Source organism: Gadus chalcogrammus, chromosome 20 (genome assembly GCF_026213295.1).
Source record: "Gadus chalcogrammus isolate NIFS_2021 chromosome 20, NIFS_Gcha_1.0, whole genome shotgun sequence".
Taxonomy (NCBI): Eukaryota; Metazoa; Chordata; class Actinopteri; order Gadiformes; family Gadidae; genus Gadus; species Gadus chalcogrammus.
The window spans coordinates 5759389-5783388 of NC_079431.1; the positions used below are offsets into that span (position 1 = coordinate 5759389).

A 24000-nucleotide genomic window follows, 5' to 3' on the forward strand; every position below is an offset into this window, starting at 1 on the left:
AAATGTACACCAGGTCATTGACCAAATTACAGTTAGTGGCGTCGGTGTCAGAGACTTAACGCACGATTAGACAGACAAGGATTATCTGGGGCTGCAGGGCCCTTTTTTAAACTGTTTTTAACGACACAGGGTGATATGAGGCTAGCTCCACGCATCCGATGGAGCACCGTTCTGCCTGTCTTACCCTCTGAAGCCTCCTCCCTCTGAGAACTCATCGTTCTCTGTTCTTGTACTTGTACACAAGATCTGGACGGTGTGTGTGATGTCAGTGATTTTGTATGCAAAAAGTGCATGCTCTTGTTCGTTTGTGTGGTAACATGTATGATTGTGTGTGTGTCTGTGTGTGTGTGTGTGTGTGTGTGTGTGTGTGTGTGTGTGTGTGTGTGTGTGTGTGTGTGTGTGTGTGTGTGCGTGCGTGCGTGCGTGCGTGCGTGCGTGCGTGCGTGCGTGCGTGCGTGCGTGCGTGCGTGCGTGCGTGCGTGCGTGCGTGCGTGCGTGCGTGTGTGTGTGTGTGTGTGTGTTTGTGTGTGCCTACAAGTTTGGGTGTGCAGGTTTTATGAAGGCTCTGGACAGATTACATCACAACTACAAGCAGACTAGCAGGCCCAGTGTATTCTCCCCACACTACATACCTGCCACAGTACAGTACACTACATAGCAGCTCCCGGATGGGTTATTGAGTAACACAAACTACGGTTGTAAATCTTCCACCGCAGGCGAAATCGTGGAGTGACACTAATGAATCTGTGAAATGCCTCGCAGGATTGCATTTTTCCCTTCAAAATAAATGTGGACACAGATATACAGTCATATAGTTATATAGCTCCCCTTTGTATCATTTGGAAAGAAATGCTGGCAAGCTCACATTAATTCTCTCTCTCTCTCTCCTACTCCCAAACACAGCCGTACAAACGCACTGATATGGATGGCTTCTACACACTCGAGCAGCCTTTGTGCCTGAAATGGTGGTCCCCAGATTTTGTGTAATGGTAGTTATTCCCCCTCACTCTGTCTCTCGCTCTCTCTCTCTCTCTCTCTCTCTCTCTCTCTCTCTCTCTCTCTCTCTCTCTCTCTCTCTCTCTCTCTCTCTCTCTCTCTCCCTCCTGCCCTCTCCCTCCCTACCCCTCTCCTTCTCGCTTTCTCTCTCCCTCTCTCTCTCCCTCCCTACCCCTCTCTCTCTCTCTCCCTCTCTCTCCCTCCCTCGCTCTCGCTCCCTCTATCTCTCTCTCTCTCTCTCTCATGCATGAAGAGTGAGCAGCAGGGTGTGAGAGCCCAGGCTTAGTGAAGATTGAAAAAGATAGAATTTTCCTGATTCACAACCTCCCCCTCTCGAGAGCTGTCACTCCATTCATCTCTTACGGCTACGGGCGTGAATCCAAATCAAACGTTCCTTTTGTTTCTCGTAGGTGCAAGCATCGGGGGTGACGGACGGGACACGGCAATGCATCGGCAGAGGAAAGGGGGAACGGCGGGCGGCGACGGCAGCAGCAGCGGCAGCAGCAGCGGCAGCAGCAGCGGCAGCGCACGCCATCATTACAGGCTGCAGGCAGCCGCCGCGAAAGCACCGAGGGCTTCTCGCTTGTCTCCCGTCACACCGAGTGCATCTTGATCACGGCCCACGGCCCACGCTGGGAACAGGCCGAGCAAGACCCGCAGCGTTCAAACACTCGATACCTGTGACCCCATTGAAACGTTAAACCGCAATAACACCCTCACACCCCTCACACTCGCAGATCCAGGGAACATATTCATATATTCCAGACGCTTTTGGCTGCTGTGCTTTACTTTGTAGAGTGTGTTTTAATGAGTTGCGGCCCCGCGATGCAGTGTCTGCCTGTGATACCCGTCCAATTACGGCGGGGTTTTTGCGATGGGTTCTTCTGACTGGCTTCAAGTGTTTTTCTTCCCCTATGGTTGCTCATTTGCACATTACATCGCACTTGAGGCAAAAAACAACATCTTGTGAGCCGTTTGTATTTGGACCGTGACATTTACACACTGATGAAAACAATTAGGCCAGCGGTAGGATCACCCACGCAGCCAATAACAACAGACTGGGCGTGCTCTTCATAATAATTACAGCGTGTTGAGATTGGTATGCCTCATGCTAGTGCAGCATCCCACCGGTCCAACAGGGGACCAAGGTGAGCCCACACAGGCATACACACAAACATACACGCTCACAAACATTAGCACGCACATACACACACACAAACAGAAAAACTTCCAAACAAACACTCACCAAGGGATGAAGACGTAGAAGACTCCCAGAAGATCCAAACATGGTCATGGTTTTGATAAAGTTGACAAGGGGCCCAAGCCGTCAGAATGTTTCCTAGCTACATTGACAAACCGTAACTTGGGATAAAAGTGCTCAATTGCCAAATAGTTAAACAAACATGAATAATTTAACCATTAAAGGAATGAGGAGCAGATAAAAGCGACAGGTTAAAGGTGAACAAGCCAAGCCAATGCTGAACTTCACTGAACCACCACTGATGTGTAATGTTCTCTGTGAAGGTCACGGTTCACATTGCTCAAACTCAATTCGAGAGGCCACACACTTCTCATGCTTCATATGCCGGTTTACAAGCCGAGCACAGAAACACTGAGGCTTCCCTGTGATCTACTTGTAGTGAGCATGCTTTGAGGGCAAGTAATGCACTTCATACATTGGATGAACCAGGTTCTCTTAAAGAAGGGAAAAGCCGTTTGTGTTCTGTGACACTGTACTTTTCTTTTAATGTAATTTTTACAAAGATTAATTGTCTGTGCATTGCCACTTGTGGCTGATCTTGAAAAGATGCTTGCAGTGCCTGTGGTTCATGCATAAATTCTGTTGTTTCTACCGTTACTGATGTTTTCAGGGTGTCATGCAGTGGTTAATGAAGATTCCCTCTCAGGGGATTAACAAAGTGATCCATCACTTCATGGTCTAGGCGGCCTTACTGGCAGGAATTATATTGGTCACATACCAGGTAGCACCTTTATGAATACATTAGGATGGCCTCATGAACTGCAACCATAATCCATTGGGAACTGGTGGATGCTGTACACCAGTACAAAACACCAGTAGAAAATACCATTGATGAAAAACAGAGTTTTTTAAACCGAAACGTTCCGACAACGTCAGTATTCCTTGAGGAAGGTAAACTCCTATTATATATGATATTAGATATGAGATAAGGGGGTAAGCAGGAGTATCCCAAACACATTGAAACCATAATAACCTTCTAATTCATCTGCTGGTTCCACGCTCTCACAATCCACAACAAGAAGCGCCTCCACAGGATGCTGTGAACAGCTGCACCAAAATCCGAAGCCCTCTCCTGTCTTTGACCTCCTGGCATGATCAGCTAAGTCCCCGGATTGCCCACTCCATCCTACAGGAGCCCGCCCGTGTCCTACACAGGGCATTGGAACGGCTGCCCTCTGGGAGACTTCCCTTTGCCCCCCCCCCCCCCCCCCCCCCCGTGGGACCAAATGGAGGAAGGCAATCTTTATATATGAAGCTGCCCCCCCCCCCTTTCCTTTCCCCAGACCTGTACACCGGATTTCCATTGAAACACATAATTGTGATGAAATTCTGCAATCACACAACAGCTTCCATGAAAAGAAGTTAAACATCCTAATTAGAGTTTTGTCATGTACTATGCATATTATTTGGTAGAGCTTTTCTGATGAGAAAATAACCAGCAGGTATTGTTGTTGTATAACAAGGAATGTGCCGTTTTGGTTGAATGATTCATTTGTTGTAAACAGAAGGCACATAATTCAAAATTCAGAAGGCATATTAGAGCATTCTTCAGCATGCCCCACTGATTGTATTAATCAGTCCAGCCAGTAGCATAAGCCAGGACACACACACACACACACACACACACACACACACACACACACACACACACACACACACACACACACACACACACACACACACACACACACGCACACACACACACAAACTCACACACACACACACACACTCACACACACACACACACACACACACACACGCACACACACACACACACACACACGCACAAACTCACAAACACACACAAACGCACCCCATTTACATCACATCCACCCCCCCCTAGGCCCGCCGTTTTCTCATTACGTGTCACATCACAGCACAGGAAGAACACGTCAAATCACAACCAATCACACATCTCATCAACCGATTCAATACCACACCTGCCATGCATCACTACGTGGGTGTTTGTGGTCACATAAGAACCAGGAACATACTACTCTAGCCGAGTTGCACAAAGGGGTATAAAGGAATTGGTTGGGATGAGATCAGACCCTTGACTATCAAAGGGGGTTGACGATTGGAATGCAATTTTCCAATGAGATTTTTCCAATGCGTTTGTGTGCATTTGTCTTATCTCCCAGGTACAACGCAAAGAAAAATAAACTGGAATGCACATCGATGCACACATGCGCCCCGATACACACAGCGAGGCACGTTGGAACGGATGCATTTGCATGGGAGGTTGGGTTGGTTTTTCATCACCCTCGTCATCACCTCATCTATTCATCCTGGCGCTCTCTCTGCCGCGACAAGGCTCTCAGCTCTGTGCCATAAATACGTGTCTCGTGAACCACTGACTCAGAAAACCACTGCACGTATATTTTCCTAACGTCGTAATTACCCTGAATAAACAGGGGAATAAAAGAATGAACGGGGGACACGGGGGTTTATTGGAAATTGATAGACCTTAAGCTGTTGACCTAGAGGGGGGCTAGAGGACATTTCCCCGGCCGCCTTATTGCTATGATATATGGTTCAGAGGGGGCGTGCCTTGATTCCCAGAGGGCGTGACGGCTGGAATGGCAGCACTGGGTGTTATCTGGAGACCTCTGTGCACCCAGGAGAGGTAACGCCTGGCCCTGTAGACTCCCAGGTGGAGATGACTTGTTTACGGAACCCCGGCACGCTCCCCTAGGAAACTGGGGCCGTGTCGGAAGAATGCTTACAGGCACAACACAAGAAGGGGAATTTCCGATGTTAATCCCAAGCACATAATCTATCCTCTTTACATATCCTATTTATATTTAAATACCCATTGATCTTTTTGGTCCAACTTATTTTCTGGTCACGGTCATGGGAGGGTCAGAGGTGGGGTGAAGCCTTTTCCAGCAGAATAAAGAAGTAGGAAAGATGCTAGACTGGAAGGTTGAGTCCACTGCAGAGTCCAACCATTCATCCTGGGCATCGGCTCCATGGAAATCAAATCGGAATTTACAATCAGAATGCACAGAGGGAATATGCATACACCCTGAACAGAAGGGGATCAAATACCGGGATTAAACTCTCAATCCCCTTATCGGACGACGAAGCCAGAGCACCAAAGCCGCCCGCCTTGTACGAATCAAGACCACGACAGCCAGACGGTGCACCTGCATCCTCCCGCGAGGCATCTGGCCGCCCCGGCGCAGCATGGTGGCCGTTGATAACACAAGGGGCCCGTGAAGTGTCTGGAGGAGGAGAGAGTGCTAAGCTATTCTTAGCCCATGTTGGCAGTGGCCTCCGGTTCACCGGTCCGGGTCCAACACCTACCTCCGACCTGGTTCATTATGCATGAAGCCGCTCAGAACTCTCCAAACCCACCCCCCCCCCCCCCCCGCCCCCCCTGCAACCGTCACTTCATCTCCCGCTGACGTTACATCAGAGGATGGAAAAATAATGAGGCTTCCCCCATTTAACCGCATTTCTCCTTCCGAGGGGAACTCAGCTGAGTAATTAGGTACAAGCCATTTGCGGTAATGTGGAGACTGGGTTGCAAGCTCATTTCCTGGCCTGCTTCAATGTATGTAGGTATTAGGAGTAATTCGTGTTTCGGCAGGCGAGGGATCACAGAGGAGCTGGCGCAGGTGGAAGTGTTTAAGCGGTGACCTTGCCGACGGATCCGTCTTGAGATTCTGCCACTTTTGACTCCCAGTATCAGAATGTCTGCCAATTGTCTGATGGGTTAGCATTTGTTTTTAGTAGTATACTTTAGTATTTATGATTTAGCACAGTTAATTTGTTTCATCTTTAAATCAAATAGCTTTCGATACAGAAAGCCTATATATAACGTAAATGCACACATCTGGAGTCAGTACAATGCCTTTTGTCCAAAGGTTTTTGATAATACCAGGTAAATATGGGGCCATGTCAGAAAACCTCAAGAGGTCAGTGGAAAATGCCTAACCCAAATGCCATGTATTTGGAAAGGGCTCCAGGGATGAAAGCAAAGGAAGAAAGGCATCTGAGAGAGGCCCTCTTTAATAGGCAGAACTTTAAAGAGAAACCAAAGCACATGCATGGGGGACACATGATGAATATGAAATATGGCAGAGAAATACCAAGCATCAGGGATACTTGGCTCTAATGTCCCTGAGAGAATGCCACAGTTCAAGCCACTGGCTTGCCTAAGCTGTTGGTACCCCCTCTTCCCCACGTGCCGTCGATGTCTGCTAGATCCAATAACAAGGCTTTCCAAGGGCAATGCATGCATGAGCTACCGGCAGTGAGCGTGTGAGTCGGTGTACAGTGGGGGCACTAAAGCAAACACATGCTCTAGGCCGTGTGTGCTCATAGGGTTGGTTGATACAGCCCTCCGAGGAAGGCCAAAGCCACAACACTGTTTCAGATTGGGCCTTTGAAGCATTTTGGTTCCGTTAAGGGCCTCTCCATTGATGTGGCAAGTCAATTTGACCATCATGAAAGGTACCGCTAACAAGTGCCGACGCCAGAGGAAAATAAAAAAGAAATAAAACGAAACAGGCACATGAGAGAGTCCAGTGAGGTGAAATAATCGGGCAGAGCTCTAAAGAAAACCGACCAATCGTGAAATGCCCAACCTTTAAACCAGGGAGATGGCTGGAGACCGTATTAGCAAAGACGTCTACACGAGCGGCCCGATATCATCGAGAACAAAGTTGCACTCTCTGTGGTCGGCATCGTGGCCGACCACGATGCCACAATTGAAAACCAATCCCGTGTTCAGGTTCTCCTGAGATTCAGTGGTCCTAGAAGTCCTTGTTTCTAATATCATGAGCTTAATCTCATTCAAATATGTCTGGCTAAAAAAGGTCTCACTTCCACTTTGATTAAAAGACATTCATAATGTTCCTTCTTGTTTCCATCATGGGCCAGGCGGAGCTAATCTCAGCCACCACGGGCACAAATTAGCCAGCAGTTCATTGGCTCAGGTACAATGAGCCAAGTGAACTTCAATCTGAGAAGATTTAAGTCTCCTTTATTCCATGGCGAGGCCTTTGTGGCAACCGGCACAGTTTTTCTGATGCTATCTCCTCCTTTTTATCCCTCCTAGCCACACATAGAATATGGGGTTCCACACACAAAGGAATATGATGCACTACCAGAAGCCTTGAATGGTCTTACAGTGTCGTTTTTTCTATTCTTCTGAAGGATTCTCTCTCTCCCTCCCTGTCTCTCTCTATCTCCCTGTCACTCGCTCTCTCTCGCTCTCTCTTCTCTCTCTATCTCACTGTCGCGCTTTCTCTCTCTGTCTCTCTCTTTCTTTCTCCATCTCTCTCTCCTTGTCTCTCTCTCACACTCCCTGTCTCTCTCACTCTCTCGCTCCCTGTCTCTCTCGCTCTCTCTCTCTTTCGCTGTATGTTTCTGTATCTCTGTCTCTCTGTCTCTCTGTCTCTCTGTCTCTCTGTCTCTCTGTCTCTCTGTCTCTCTGTCTCTCTGTCTCTCTCTCCATAACTCTTCTTCTCATTCATCTACCGCTAAAGAGTGGAACGCGAGCCGTAATCACGATGCGTCATCGCGATGAAAGAAAAAAAAAACGGATTAATTACGGAATACTGAATGAATAACAATACCAGCGTCCATGAAGTTATTTTAATCAAAAGGGTTGGGGGGACCCTGGATATCTCCAGCAAGACGATGCTAGGCCCCCAACGCTTCATGTTGCGTGCACAGAAATAAAAGCAGCCATTCCTCTATTGCGGCATTGTCTCACTGCTCTCTATGCATTCACTCTAATCAAAAAACACCCAATGGGCGGGGAAAGAAAAGGGTGGGCCGTCTTCATCCCTCACCCACAGAGGAGGAGAGACCCACGGGACGGGAGGGGTAGCTCTCAGGGGAAGGACGAAGCAGTTGGAGGAGAAGAAGGAGGAGGTGGCAGCGAAGGTATAGGAGGAAGAGGAGGAAGAGGAGGACGAGTAGGAGGCTGACAAAGTGTGCTTTTTCAGGCGGCCATTACGGCGGTAATTCAGAGATGGCGGAGCTCAGACACTGGGCTGTGAGCCGGGGGGGGGGGGGGTGGAGGGATGGTGTGGGTAGGATCAGGGCCTCCATTAGGACAGAAATGAGCCTCCAAATGGACTAAGAGAGGGAGCCCGGTGAATAGGTCTCGGCTGAGTAGGGGGGCCGCGGCATGGCAGTTAAACTCAATGGAACCGAACCACTCCTAGCCGGCCTAGGGAAAGAGCCAACTATTTGCCGCTGCAAGAATCTCCTTACCCCTTTGACTGGCGTGGCAATCCTGAAGGGTGGAAGACATTCCACTGATTACCAGTGGAGATGCCTATAGAAAGAAAATAGAGTGGAATATTCACAGCCACTCGGAGGAGTTCTGATCTTCCCCGAATAATGGCAGGCAGCAACCACTCACGACACATCTCAGGTGAGAGGAGGTGAACGTTAAGCACATTCTACCGTATCGACAGTTCATTCAGCCGCCTGCTTGCCTTAGCGCGCGATGCTAGGCCCCCATACGGTGTATTAATACCCAATCCCTTCAGTGCATTCTCCTCTACACAATCCATAGGTTTCTGGGTCAATCCTCCTAAGAGGGAATTTTATAACATGGTTTTAGTCAAGCGGTGATTAAGTCGCATGGGGGTTCCATGGGGAACGATGCCGGTGCGATGGGGCTGCTGGGGTTGAGAGCAGGGCTCTCCTATCTGTTATCCAGGGTTATGATAAAGGGTCGGGACAGAGGAGTAAATGGTAAAAGGTAATGAGGAAAAGGGAAAGACCAGGGCTGGGGATTAGGAGGCAGTGATCATGATGGATACCTCACTCTGAGAAGGATGCGCTGTACATGATATTCCCTTTGCTGATTGCTTTTGGCTAACTGGGAGAAGCCGAGGGAAACGGACAGCAAGATGGAGATAGAGGAAGTAAATCTGTTTCTGGCAGTCGGCGTGGGGGGGGGGGGGTCCTTTAGAATTTATTGGCCAAGATTTGTATTGTAAGCATATGGTCCAAGCATCATGGGAAAGCCGAACAGTTATTTTGCAGATCACAGAAATTGTCCATATCAAATGTGTTTTCAATTCCTCATCCATCAAGAGCCATTGACACAAATGTTTATTTATTTTTGTTGCATGTACCCACTACTGGGCATAGCAATATGAATACATAATCATTCCATTCAATTTCACGCCTAAAAATACACTGTAGTGACGTGTCATGGCTGCCACTGCAGACAAAGATGTAAGGCATCTACGTGTCACACGGAGGAGATCCCTTTTTTTGACACACTATCAAAGCGTCTCTGTTTAACACGCTTGTTGATGTGTTCCAAATCATTGGATGTTTCTGAGTTCAATTTTTCCAAATCACATCAGATTGGTCATTGTCTGATAATTTGTTCAAGCATTAACATCAGTATCGCCATGTGTTGGGAATAGAATAGAATAGAATAACAAAGGCCAGCTTACTGATGTGTACAGATGGCCCTCCCCGTTCATGGCGATGTATAACCCTGACTTCACGGACTGGATGGCGACGACGCGGAGACCCACAGGAATGAGGTTGAACAGAGCTGGAAGACACACACACACAAACACACTCGTGTAAATATCATTTGCAAAAAAATATACCGGCATACATTTTAATCCACACACACACAAACACACACATAAAGAGCAGATACTATTATGCCACATTTGTAGAGTCATTTTAAACCATTTTAAACCACTAATTAAACACATGAAATGCGTCTATTTGTTAATATGCCCCAAAAGACCACCAGGACTAGCTGTTTCTCTGAGGTAATATGTGGGGATAAAGGGCTGCGCGGCTAGTAAACGTGAGTAGCCTGGCATAACCGAGCTTCGAGTGTCCCGCAAAGCAGTTGTAATTGGGGACTCCATCGGTGCGATGCAGATTTAATGGCCCTTTTGTTGCTGCCGCAAAATCCTCAGGCCTGTCGGCTAATGGCTTCTGGTTACACTGGTAAAGAGCGCCTGTGTGTGTGTGTGTGTGTGTGTGTGTGTGTGTGTGTGTGTGTGTGTGTGTGTGTGCGTGTGCGTGATTTTTGTGTGTGTGTGTGTGTGTGTGTGCGTGTGTGTGCGTGTATATGCCTGTGTGTGTTACCTACCTATTAGTTAAACAAACCCTGCTGACCCTATAAGGTAATTGGTATTGATGGATCAGATTCTACTTGTAAGGGGAAACCAATATTTGCGTTTGACTGGAATGGTAACGTTCAGTGAGCAGCAGTTGTTGTCAGCGGCACCTCCTTTTAAGGACGAGAAGAAACAGCGTGGGGAGACATAGTATTTGTGGCTACAGTGTTGTATTGTTTGGACACTTGTTTTTTAATCAGCCTATCAGATGTGACACGTGTCACTGCTCCTTGTGGTGAAGAATGAAAGTGTCAAGCTTGCTTTCGCACTTGCCACTGAAATAGAATCAAGCGGCTAGCCTTGAGCGTAACCAAGAAATGGGGCAGAACAGCCCTGCTAATAGGCCAACTGTTTTCTGATCTATTTTCCTTCTCAGTGGAATTGGCAAATAAACATACTCTGTCTTTGCATAGCCTGACAAACAGCTGAGAGAGAGAGAGATGGAGATGGATAGGGTTGGAATCTGACACGTTTCCGAATATTTGGCAAATAAAAGTCCCTGTGGATATGTCCTTATCAACAGGAGGTGACAAAGAATATGAATATAAAAAATGGTGTCAGGCTACTCACAGGAATTGCTGCTGTCATCTTTGGTCCCATCAAGAGATCCATCGGGGTTCATTTGCAAGTAGTATCCCTGCCTGCAATATAACCTGGTTACTATACCCTTGAGCTGGGGATCTAGAGGAGAGAGAGACACAGAGGGAGCGAGGAGAGAGACAAGGGGAGAGAAGGAAAGAGAGAGGAGAATTTGGGTTTGGGGTAATAGAGGGAGGAGGGTGTGAAGGAAGTAGATTAGTAAACCGTTCAAAAAACACTGAGCAATAATTTAAACAAGAACAACTCTTGGCAATGTAACACATTCAATGTGAGATGTTTTTGTTTTGCTTCGCAGTTAAACGAATAAAAAAAAAACACTGCGTTCATAACGCCTGGTGAGGCAAACAAAATCGTATGAACAATAAGCGGCGCTCCGTGTCTGAGATAGGGCATCCAATTATAGACATATTAATCTGAAGCTGTCGGGCTCCCATAACGAACCCAACAGCACCCTCTCTGGGTGCTCTGCGTGGGATGGAAAGCCGCCAGGCCCTGGGACTTTCTGCCAGCCCAGCGGCCAGATTAGCTCCGTATTCAAATGAATCAGAGAGGAGCTTCACAGACACCAACATTAAAAAAACACTAAGCAGAAATATGGCTGACCGTCATAAGCGGTGTTATTGTCATTCAGTTGCGACAAGAAGCACCAGGCTACAGACGGGGAGAGCCAGAGAGAGGGAGCGAGGTGGAGGGGGAGGGGGAGATGGAGAGACAGAGAGACGGAAAGACAAATGAATGATTAGATGTTTAGCCGTGGTTAAAAGAGATGAATAGTGATGCCAAACAGCAGGGGGATTTCAATAAGGCAGGAATTCAGTGGGTGTGAAATGTCTTCTGAGTTTTATACCAGGGAAAATATTGCCTACACTCGGATTATTAATACGATGGTGCGGTATTTATCTCTGTGTGTGTGTGTGTGTGTGTGTGTGTGTGTGTGTGTGTGTGTGTGTGTGTGTGTGTGTGTGTGTGTGTGTGTGTGTGTGTGCGTGCGTGCGTGCGTGCGTGCGTGCGTGCGTGCGTGCGTGCGTGCGTGCGTGCGTGCGTGCGTGCGTGCGTGCGTGCGTGCGTGCGTGCGTGCGTGCGTGCGTGCGTGCGTGCGTGCGTGCGTGCGTGCGTGCGTGCGTGCGTGCGTGCGTGCGTGCGTGCGTGCGTGCGTGCGTGCGTGCGTGCGTGCGTGCGTGCGTGCGTGCGTGCGTGCGTGCGTGCGTGCGTGCGTGCGTGCGTGCGTGTGTGTGTGTGTGTGTGTGTGTGTGCTGTCACTTCATGCTTTCATCGCAATGGTAGCCATCACCTCAGATTAAATTCTAATAAAGTCCAGAAGGTATATCTGATCACCTTCACCTTCCTGCTTTCACTGTGGTGTAGGGATGTGTGTGTGTGTGTGTGTTTGTGTGTGTGTGTGTGTGTGTGTGTGTGTGTGTGTGTGTGTGTGTGTGTGTGTGTGTGTGTGTGTGTGTGTGTGTGTGTGTGTGTGTGTGTGTGAGAGAGGTGTGTGTGTGAGAGAGGTGTGTGACAGATAGTGAGATAGACAGAGAGAATGACGGCGAGAGAGAGAGAATGGGAGAGAGGAGGGATGTAGGAGTGAGGGAGTTGTTTGCGTGGACCTACACAGCAGTCTGGTTGAGATGGGCGTGCGAGAGTGCGTTGACATGGAAGAGAGATAGCCACAGAGGACTCAGGCAGTCTGCCGAGAGCAGAGAGACAGACGGTTGATGCGTCTTCATGGATTGATTTATTTAGTGTGTTAACTTCCCTGAATATTTATGTCGGGTGATGACCTCAGCAGCCCTTTCAGAGAACATCTCCATGCGGTAGGTGGGAAACACCCTCCAGACCATCATAAGCCTGCTTCTCCATGGTACCTTTGGTTAGTCATGATCTCAACTTCAGCGTGTGTCTACTGTGTTATAGCAGAAGTTATGGGGGAAGACGGCACAGACCCTGGGCCGGAAACCAGGAACTGCAAGGGGCCTTTCTGCTTCATTATCGAGATATTCTTCAGAAGAGAACAAATTTGCGTGCGTGGAGGAATCTTCAGAAGGGGATTTTAATAAGTGTATTCCCACAGAGGCCAGTCTAAAAACGGTGTTAGTTTGAAACCTTCACAGTCACTTTTTTTGCAGTTTACTACTGCAACGGTTTACAGTTTACTATTTTATGTTCGCTAATTACACGCTAAAAGAACCAGCAACCCGATAGATCGAAACAAACCTGCTCTGCAAAGCCAGCTTTGATCTCTACTGTCATCATACTTGATCAAGCTAACATCAAATTCGATTTTTGAGATTACGTAAGTCACATTAAGTGGTGCTCCAGTACTTCCAATTGCATTGTCCAATCAAACCCAGGGCATTCATTCATTCATAAAAAGAGGAAGGGAGAAAGACGTTCTTCCGTTCTGGCGTAGGAAACACCTTAACCAGTGGCCTTTACTTTGTGTGTCACCTACATAGACAGGTACTGTTTGTGATGAACCAAATGGATCCTTTCATCTGTGAACAGTGTGGAAAATGCCAGCCTTCCTTGTGCTGTCAGCTGCCTGGCCCAAGGCTGCTCTACTCTTCCACTCACACGCAGTATCAGTCACATAATCAATGCTGCTCCCAGTCAAGCTCACCTGTTGCAATTTGATGGGCATTGGTGTGCGTGTGAATGTGTGTGTGTTTGTTTGTGTGTGTGAGTGTGGGTGTGGGCGGGAATGTGCGATCGTGTACACAGTACTTTGTTTTGAAATTTCGATGTGCGCATGTGTTGCATACAAATGTGTTTTTATGCCAGTGTGTATGTTTGTGTGTGTGTGTGTTTGTGTGTGTTTGTGTCTGCCTGTTCGTTCGTTCGCGTGTGTGCGTATGTGTGTGTGTGTGTGTGTGTGTGTGTGTGTGTGTGTGTGTGTGTGTGTGTGTGTGTGTGTGTGTATGTGTGTGTATGTGTGTGTGTGTGTGTGTGTGTGTGTGTGTGTGTATTAATTCCCAGCCCAGTGGCCTGTGAAGGCCGGTATGGGGAGAATATGATGGAGCTGACACTTCAAAGGGAGGCTTCTCAGGGCATTGTGGACCGAGCCGGACGGAGGAAGACCAGGAATGCAAATGGACCGATGCATTTATCATATCGGAGCAAACCTCACCTCGCTCTCTCTCTCCCTCCATCTCGCTCTCTCCCCCTTTCTTCCGCTCTTCGCTCCCCGTTTTCCTCTCTTCCCTGCCTGCCCCTCACACCATCTCTTTCCCTCTTTGCAAACCCCATAATTAATAAAGTATGCGTGTACAGATCTCCAACCCACACCCACACGCAAAGGCACTCCCACGCACACGTGCCTTTTCACATGGGTTTTTAATGAGTACACAATACCCCTGTGTGTTCGCAAAAGTGGGGAGAAACACACTCCAATGGCTTTGCGTGACCGATTAATTACGCTGATCAGAAGCAGTAACCCGATCTGAGGAGGGGACATTGATCTTGAGGACAGTGAAGCGAGGGGGTAATCTGTTACAATTATAGGGAAATAAAAGCGGAATGTTTAGGAGGCAAATGTTTGTGTGTGTGTGTGTCTGTGTTTGTGTGCGGTATTTGTTTGTGTGTTGTCATGAGTCTTAATGTTTCAGTTGGTGCAAAAAGAGAGGGAGACAGAGAAATATATATATATGTATATATATATACATATATATATACATATATATATATATAGAGAGAGAGAGAGAGAGAGAGAGAGAGAGAGAGAGAGAGAGAGAGAGAGAAACAGAGAGAGAGAGAGACATAGTGCATGTGTGTGTGTGTGCGTGTTTGCATGGAGGTGAACTTGGCTGGTCCGTCGTACCATAAATCATGTGATGCTGGCGTCCCCAGGGGGAGAGAGCAGCCAGCACATTGTAGCTCACACGGAAGCAGGATTCCCCTTTCCACCACCTCATGAACCACTGTTCGCCCCCAGTGCAGGGGGAACCTATATACACGCTCCATGCACTCTCCAGCATAGCAGCAGAGAAACAGCTGCCTTCTGATTGGTGCAAAGAGAAATCGCTATCTATGGCAAAACAGGTTATTAGCATAGTTGAGTTCAACATTGATTGCTGCATGGGAATATATTGCATTTTAATCCAGTGAAGTGGATTTTCCAAGCCTGATCATGTTTCGTGTATTTCTCAGACTTAATGGCGGTGATCCATTGTTTGGTTACTCTGACGCTCCATGTGAGTCACGTGTTTGCAAAAAGAAAAGGAGGATTAGTCATTGCCGGAGCCTGGCTCATCAAGGTGTCACCCCGAGTCTGAATTAAGTGTGGGGACACCAGGCGAGAGACAGGCGATGTCCAGGGAGGGAAAAGGACTATAGGAGGGAGAGGAGGTTGGGGCCAGGGGGGGTGGGGGGGGGGGGGGGCAGACCAGTATTTAGTTGTTGTTCTTTTGGTTTGTTGGGTGGGGGTGACACAGCACTTTAGTTCTTTGGTGGCAGGCTAGCAGGAAGTGGATGGCTAACGTGCCCACCCCAGCTGACAGCCCACCACCACGATGGCTCCTCGGACTAAAAGCGCTCCCTTTTAGAACGTACGTCATCTTCTTCAAAGCCCTGCGCACAACCCCTTTCCTTCAAGGCAGAGGGTGGCGTTGCTTCTATTCACACACAAAATATCTTTTTAAAAGCCTGACAGTGATTCTCAAGGTGGTTTGGCGGCGTGCCATGCGATGGAAGGAGTTCCCTTTCAGGGAAGAAAAAACCACACAAACAAGCTCTTCGGAACACGTCCAGACCTCCAATCGAGCTCTACAGCGGGCTACTTCAGTCACGAGGCTTTCCCGTCTCTCCTTATCCCCGGCTCCCTTTCCATATGCCACCCGCATAGTCGTGTCATCTTATTCCCTCATTCATTCATCCGTCGCCTCCACTAACTTTCGCTTGACTACGGATGTGAATTAGCATTTTCTGCTAATCAAACCCCGGCCTGTTTACATCTCCAATTTTTCTTTCTGATGTTCAGTGGCGTGAATCTCTCCCTATTTAATACGCAAATAAACAGATGAATGATGGTCTGCCTTTCCGTCTGGATATCTGCACGTCTTTGTGTCTCTCTGTCTGTCTGGGTGCCCGTCCCTCTCTCTCTCTCTGTCTGTCTGTCTGTCTGTCTGTCTGTCTGTCTGTCTGTCTGTCTGTCTGTCTGTCTGTCTGTCTGTCTGTCTGTCTGTCTGTCTGTCTGTCGGTCTGTCTGTCTGTCTGTCTGTCTGTCTGTCTGTCTGTCTGAGTGTCTGTCTGTCCTCTCAATGGACAAGTCCCCGGCAACCGACATGTTTCCTGTGTTTTAAGTGTGAAGAACATCCTGCGTAGAAGAGGATGGTAGGATGGTTTGCATAAAACATACGCACAAACGCACACCCGCACACCCCCCCCCCCCCCCCCCCCCCCATCCCCCCAGTCACATTTCCTCTCGAAGACACCCACGCACGCACACACACAGACACAGACACAGACGCACCGAAGCAGCTGTGGGCTGCCTTCAGCTCTGCCCCTCTTGACCCACTTTGGATGTTTCTGGAATAAGGGTTTTTCCAGCCCGCATAAGAAAAGCCCGCCTGTGATGCCCCGCCCACTCCTCCCCTTTTTCCGTTGTCATGGAAAAAAGGGTTGAAAACGGGCATACTGCCAGCACACCGCCCTCCTCCCCCTTGTCCCCATTCTCCAACCATTTTCACCACCACCACCCCCAGCACCCATACTTTCGGTTCCTCCTCTTCCCTCCCTCGCCTTCTCTTTCACTCCCAGGAGAAGCAGAGGCAATCCGGGGAAACACGACAGGCTGGTCTAACCCGGACAGGTCTGAAAGCCCCCGCTGGCCCCAGCCACTGCTGCTGCTGCTGCTGCTGCTGCATCGGCTGCTGGTGTCGGTGGTGCCGTCGTCTGGCCGCCCTTCGGTTGGTGTCATTCATGGCAAGACAGGAGGGGTTATGAGCGGAGGGGCTGCGATCACCCAATCTAATCTAGTCTAATGTAATGTAATGCAATCGGACGATCTGTCCACATTGTGCAGCCAGAGTTCAGCAGAGAGCTGGGCGGGGAGGTGAGAGGGCGGCCGAGAGCGAGGGAGCGAGAGAGACACACAGCTGGTCGGAGGCTAAGCCGGGGAAACCAGCCTGATCGCTGGTCCGCAATTGGCTTTTGAAATGGGTTCTATAATTAAATTCAGAGAGGCGTTGGAAAACATGTATTTTTTGTGCGTACCAACGCCGTCCGCTTATCATGCGAGTCGTTCTGGATGCGCTGTGATCTTAGCCCGTCAGCATATCACACACAAACGTAGAATTATTCTAGGCTTGGTGTCAAGGTGTAGCCTTGCCCCGCCTTCTCCAGTGTTACCCAATCAGCAATGTTACCCATGTGTTATCTGAAACAGCAATCACACATCATTTGTGAATGTTAATGCAGAGTAGTAGTCTCTGATTAAAAAACAAAAATCCAGATTTGCAATGTTCCTGCAGGTTGACAATATGTTCTTTTCCATGCTGCACATCACGGCCACAACCAATAGACGGAGGAACTCAACAGAAAAAGGACAGGACCGCACTGCCAATCCCAATGTGAATGCCGCTGGGACATAGTTCTCGTCGCCTGTGCTTCGCTGGCACACAATGTCGTCTTGTTGTTGCTTCTTTTTTTGCCAAGAAGGGGCTGAAATGAAGACAACGGCGACGTACGTCTGCCTTATCTCCCAGCGTGTGATTAGCGGCACGCGCTGCCGTATTCACTCTAAATGTCCTTCCGGGATCCGACATTGAATTACGCTCAGGGAAGCCACACCATTACTCTTGCTTAGCCACATGTGCTGTTGCCGAGACACTGGATACAGGGAGATATGGGAGGGGAGAGTGAGAGAGAGAGAGAGAGAGAGAGAGAGAGAGAGAGAGAGAGAGAGAGAGAGAGAGAGAGAGAGAGAGAGAGAGAGAGAGAGAGAGAGAAAAACACCTTTCTGTGGTAGAAAGGTGTTTTACCCAAGCACCTCTTGGGTGCTTCAAGCAATATAACCGATCTGATCCCAGAGTATCCCATGAGGAAGAAATTAATGAAGTAGATTCCCATCAGGCCTTTCATGGCAAATAACTCAAACGAACACCAAAGTGACAATAAAGTGTTTGCCCTGTACTTCACCGCCCAGCAACACCAACCATGCAGGGTGAATCCCAACACCACCGTTACATGTCTGGCTCCTCCGATGCACCGGAGGTGTCTTCAGACCGCTCCCAGCCCCACCCTGACGTCTCTGCCAGGGGCCCCCGCGGGCCCCCTGCCGCCATTAGACCGATGTCAGCTCGTCCAATAAGAAGACGCTGTCGCAGGTGTGTTTGAGTGTTGGTTAATTTGCCACGTTGTTGGTCAGCCGGGTATGCTATAGCTATACTATATTTATGCTTGTGCAGTGGAATATACCTTCCCTAAACAACAAGGACATGTGTATACTAAGATGTACAGCACAGCACCAAAGGACATCTACGCCTCCTCTGTTAGGATGTTATTGCTGCTGCCTGCCCGGCCCGTTTCTCTTGGCATAGCTAGGTGTGAATTCCCTCTCCAAATGAAAACACCTCCTCTCCAGATGTGTTAGTGGAGAGTTCAGCAATTGGGCCAAAGCCTCGAGATTCATAACAAACATCGACAAGACGGGCAAAAGACGGAGTCGGCACATGGTGGCCGTAAAGTGGACAGGGGATGAATCGTGTACAAGGTGACACTGGGACACACATGGACGCTCGAGAAAAAATACTGAGGATCAGGGCGGCTGCCAGACAGAAGGGCAGCAGCTTGTGGTCTCCCCACCTTAACCTAAGGCCAGATGTGAGCTCCTTGGTAGTCAGGCCTCTGTGCACAAATCCATTTTAATGGACTACTAATCCACTGTAATCTTCATTTATTTAATATTTCCTGTCATTTAACGGTTCAGTTTTTTTATATAATCATAATCCCATGATTATAATGGGGCAATACTATCTAGGTTTTGGACATCAAAACATAAATATCAAAGAAAAATGTATAATATTTGATACATTGAACCGGGGAATTACAAAGGACAAAAACGGCGTGGATGATGATGAATGCAGCAGGTTTTGTACCTGTTGCATTTTACATGAAATGCTGCCATCGTTCAGAGCTCAATACGAGTGAATGATAGTGCAAAGAATAATCCCGTTCGATTGACAGGCAAATGGTATATGACATTTTCATAAGTGGAACGAACATCAACGATTGGTATAACGGGCCCTGGCAGACGGATTCGAACAATGCGTGAAAAATAGAACGAAGGCGTAACCCCCATTACGCGGGGATGCTGACCTTCTTGCTTGCATATAAACGTCTTTCATTTTCTGCTTCTGACGACATGTGCTTATGAACAAAGTGGTTCAGCAATTTCTGCGTAAAACGATTGTGGCCCCCTTTTTTTCCGAGCACAGTGCGAGTTGACAGATCGTTAAAACTGCACGAACCAATAAGGGTTGACTATAGTCTGAAGGCTGTCATATTGCGTTTAATCCCGAGGCAATTGTTGCACTCGTTCATCCCCATGAGTGCTTCAACCACTGAGTTTGTGACTATAGGTTAATGAAGGCCTTACCGTGTAACCGGTCATTTCCCCTAAAGCAAAAACGCTATGGCCAAATTAAGGAGTGTTTTTTACTACATTTACTACAATTTACTACATTTTCTATATCTTAATACAACTGGCAGTGAATGGGACTCGGTCATCGTGGCCCTATATATAAGGGCGATCAACCAGTGGCTGTCACGGCTAAATGAATGTATGTGTGCTGGTTTATATTGACCGGCACACCTGCACACACGCTCAGATTCGACACACCGAGAACGCACACACACACACACACACACACACACACACACACACACACACACACACACACACACACACACACACACACACTCGCACACACACACACACACACACACACACACACACACACACACACGCACACACACACACACACGCACACACACGCTCACACGCACGCACGCACGCACGCACACACACACACACACACACACACACACACACACACACACACACACACACACACAGGCACAAACATACACACGCACGCATGCGCGCACGCACGTACACACTACATAAAGTTCCTCACACCTTGTCTCCGTAGTCGTCGCTTCTTGAGGCCGAAGATGCGCACTTTAGAGAAGATGTCGACCAGGTTCCCATTGCAGAGCCCTTTGTTCTTGTTGGGGCTCTTTCGCCGCCGGTTGGTGGCGGGCCGGTCTACATGCTGCTCTCGTGCCTGTCGCTTTTGCCTGATCAGGCCACTAGCGATGGCAGCAGCCATGTCTTTTACAAATCACCTCGCAACTGCTCACGTCCAGTCTGCGCGCACGGAGCACAGACTACACATAAACAACCCGCCTCTCCGAGCTCCTGGCCCGGATCACAGTCCCATTTTTGCGCTCCGAAGCGGTCCTTTCAGCGTTGGAATCGGGTATTATAACGCTGTTTTTAGAAGTGTGCGCAGTGTCTGTTACTGTCGAGACACTACATGGTAACGCTGAGATGAGACAGCCAGGTGTCAATCGTCGTTCGAGTTCTTCTTGGACATCGTGGAGGAGAAAAATAAATATGTCACTTCATATTTATTTCCATATTGCCGTCATGAGCAACAAAAAAGACACAAGTCAGCCCGCCTCAGGCGGACAGAGACAGCATATGATCAGTCATACCTGCACGCTGCTTTACATGGCATTGCCTAACGCTGAGACGTTGTCTCCCAGCGCCTCCTAAATTGTCCAGGACGAGCTGCAGTGATTTGCACTCAACTCTCTCCTCGCTGCGTCTTCATCTATTTCCTTATTTTATTCTTTTTCGAATATCTTTCAATAAATCGGAATATCTCGCATATCAATGAACGGTTACGGTGCCCGCGTCTTCGCCGCCGCCGGGCAATCAAACGAGCGTCGACGCCTCTGACGACGTCGGCTATCCGACCATCGGAGCGGCGGTTTGGGCGAAGCGGCGACGTCTAGGAGTTTTGCGATCGCTCATCCGCCACGGAGAACGTGTGACGGCCGTTTTCCATGACAGGCGCTCGGAGACGTGTGCGAAAAGGCATCGATGATGTGCGCTGACTGCAAGTTCTAACGGAATGCGGACAAGTTAAGTTATGGTCCGGTCACAGAGCCAGCCAGCCAGCCAGCGGACCCAGCCACAGCCTTCCCCCGAGGTTGATGCGTAATCGAGTGTTTTTCTTCTTTGTAATCCTTGTGATATTGTTATTATTTGTATGCAGCAACAACACAAAAGAAGCTCAGACACCAGTGGTCACACGACGGACGGCTGTGCGCGACAGGAACCCGGGAGCAAAAACTGGTACCAAAGCGGATTGGAGTCCTGTGAAGAATACGTCTGCATTGTATGGCAGCTGCATACAAATTCAAAAGAAAAAACTTCCAACGCCCCGAGAGGCTGCAGAGACATTTCGACTTCGATAGACAGATGTGTTTTCTATCCACATCGATTCTACCGCGCGGGAGATTCTATGGCGATCGGTGCGTAAAAATACAATATAGAAGAAAAAATAGGCGAGCTTCAGCCATGAACGTTGAATGAATGGCCACCTGAACAGTTGGGTAGTGCAGCGGTCACTCGTTCACTGTCCCCACATAGATCAGATCCTCCCAATCAACAAGTCCTCGCGGCGACTCGTCCCCTTAACGTACACACACACACGCATACACACACACACCACGCCACACACATACACACACGGCTATGCCCTGCCTCGCTCCCTCCCTCCCCTCTCGACCGAGCGCGTCAAAGCCCCCGTGCTTTAGGGAAAATCATCAGCGGGAGGGAGGGGGGGCGGTATTAATGGTTTGGACCGGTTATGAAGCTGTTTGGATGTCTTCTGGTGTGTACGTTGAAGAATAGGTCGACGGAAGGCGTCCGTGTGATCTGATTGGGTTTGGGCTTTTGGTGGTTAGGTAAGGTCAACACAATTTGGTGACTTCGTTCAATTCATGGGTTTCCCTACAGCTAATTTGGGAAATGGGAAAGTTTTTCTCACCGTAGAGGGATTTTTTTATTTTTTACAAGAAAAACTCATCCTCCGACGGTCTTGATGAGTCCTAAGTGGTTGATAGACTGTATTTATTTAGTGGCGCCACCATTAATGACTTTGGTTTAGGGGACGCTTTTATCTTAACGGATTTACAGTGTTTTCAAAGACAAAGGTCATTATTGTTCAGAGTGATAATGCCCGTCAAGGTGGCCCACAGGTGGGCTGTAGACACCGAGCAGACCAGAAAGCCCCCAGAATATCGTCCCTATCAAAAAATTCTAAAAGCGAGAAACATGATAGATATAGATGTCGTTACATTTGAAAACGACAGCCTGGTTTTTCATAATAATAATAATATAATTATTTTTTTTTGCCAAATTGCCAATTCATATTAAATCCTAGTTTTCATTATGGTATTCAATCATGTCGAGCTAAGGGATGGGTTCACCAACACACCTGCATGTCACACAATTCACATTTTATAACTCAAATTATATCGCCAAATGAATGAACATGAATCGGCTTCAACAGCAAATAGATTTTGCTGTACAGAAGGACCGGCCACCCTGGACCCCGTAACTAGTGCTTTATGACGTGCGTAATGCATGCTGCTCCCTGGCTCCTTAGCGGTTCTAGCACCATGGACAGCACCACTCCTCCCGGTAGAGTCTCCACGGTGATTCACACGCATGAGGAGCAGGAATCCTGCAGACCCCGTCCTCTCTGACACCGTGACAACGTTCCAGGTGTGATTGGAAACCCAGCACAATCACAAACTGCTAGAATCCAATCTATGTGTGTCGTTATAATAACGCGTAAGAACACCGTCGTTCCCTCAATTACGAATCCCGTTGGGTTCTGTTGAATCAAGGCAAAACATGCAACACTACAACCTACCCTTCTTGTTTTCAAATGAATTCTCAATCTCGTGTATAGCCCACAGAAATTAAAACTCAAGAGAGCCATCTGCTGTTTGTCGGCGTCATTTAACATCTGGCGCGTTGGGGATTCGGAGCGCAACACGTTTGGGATCTCCGTCTGCACAACGCACTTGTTGAAGCAGACACACCACATATTAGGGAAAATGGTCGTCTAGCTTGCTCAGAGTGATTATGTTGTATCTGGCTCAAATATAAAAACCCGTTTAAACAAATCACAGCTGACGCTTAAAACCACAGCCTAGCCTAATAAACGAATTATCATCGTCAGTTTATAGCTCGTCTCTATAAGCCTATGATGTATCGTGGAGGAGGGTCGCTCTGCAGCAAAGATGCAGATCAATGGTGTGTGTGTGTGTGTGTGTTAGTGTGTGTGTAGGGGGTGGGGGTTCTACTCTTCTGTGCACAATATTTAACATGATGGGTTTCAACGCGAAACTCAAACCGTGAGCGGATTCCTTGAGTCCACGTAGGCTACTTTAACCTATTCATTCGCGGCGGATGGTATATAGAGTTCACCTATGCCGTGTCTCTCTCTCGCACACTGCCGGGTGGCTCCGAGTACTACACGGGTAAGTCACTGCAGTTAGCGAAGCCACCAGCAGCGGACACTGTCTCCTCAACAATAGTCCCCTCAGTCCTGGGATGCGCACGACGACGCAGTGGTGGTGGAGACCGGGAGAGTTCTCAGAGAGAGACTTAACATAAATGGTGATATATGCGTCGCTGCTGAAACGATTATTATGAATATAAATGATGATATATTGCTCTATGGCGTGAAATTGCAACACCCATCAGCAATATGTGTACATAGGCCTAAGCATTGTTAACTAAATGTTTTTTGTTGGTTTTTTCGAAAATTTAATATTAGAATGTTACTATATTGATTACATCTACGGAATCAGATTGACACTGTTGGTGTGGCATTTTAATAAATTAAAAAAATAAGATAGAAATCTCATTGCTTGCCTCAAGTGCTGTGTGTAATACCCTTTCCTTTAGGCCTGCTGTCTAGAAACAACACA

The 24000-nt window shown here is 48.2% G+C and overlaps 1 protein-coding gene across 2 annotated transcripts in view; it reads right to left on the reverse strand.

Annotated features, from left to right (window-relative positions):
• Positions 1-24000, reverse strand: part of fgf14 (fibroblast growth factor 14) — a 68674-nt gene that overhangs the window by 12815 nt on the left and 31859 nt on the right. The window contains exons 1-3 of one of the 2 annotated variants that reach the window (XM_056580106.1): positions 20120-21312; positions 10957-11067; positions 9697-9800 (exon numbers count right to left, since the gene is read on the reverse strand). In XM_056580106.1, the coding sequence (XP_056436081.1) occupies positions 9697-9800; positions 10957-11067; positions 20120-20312 (408 nt within the window). In that variant the 5' untranslated portion in view covers positions 20313-21312. Of the gene's footprint in view, positions 1-9696; positions 9801-10956; positions 11068-20119; positions 21313-24000 lie in introns of those variants that run through there. The other variant, XM_056580105.1, reaches the window with a different exon arrangement.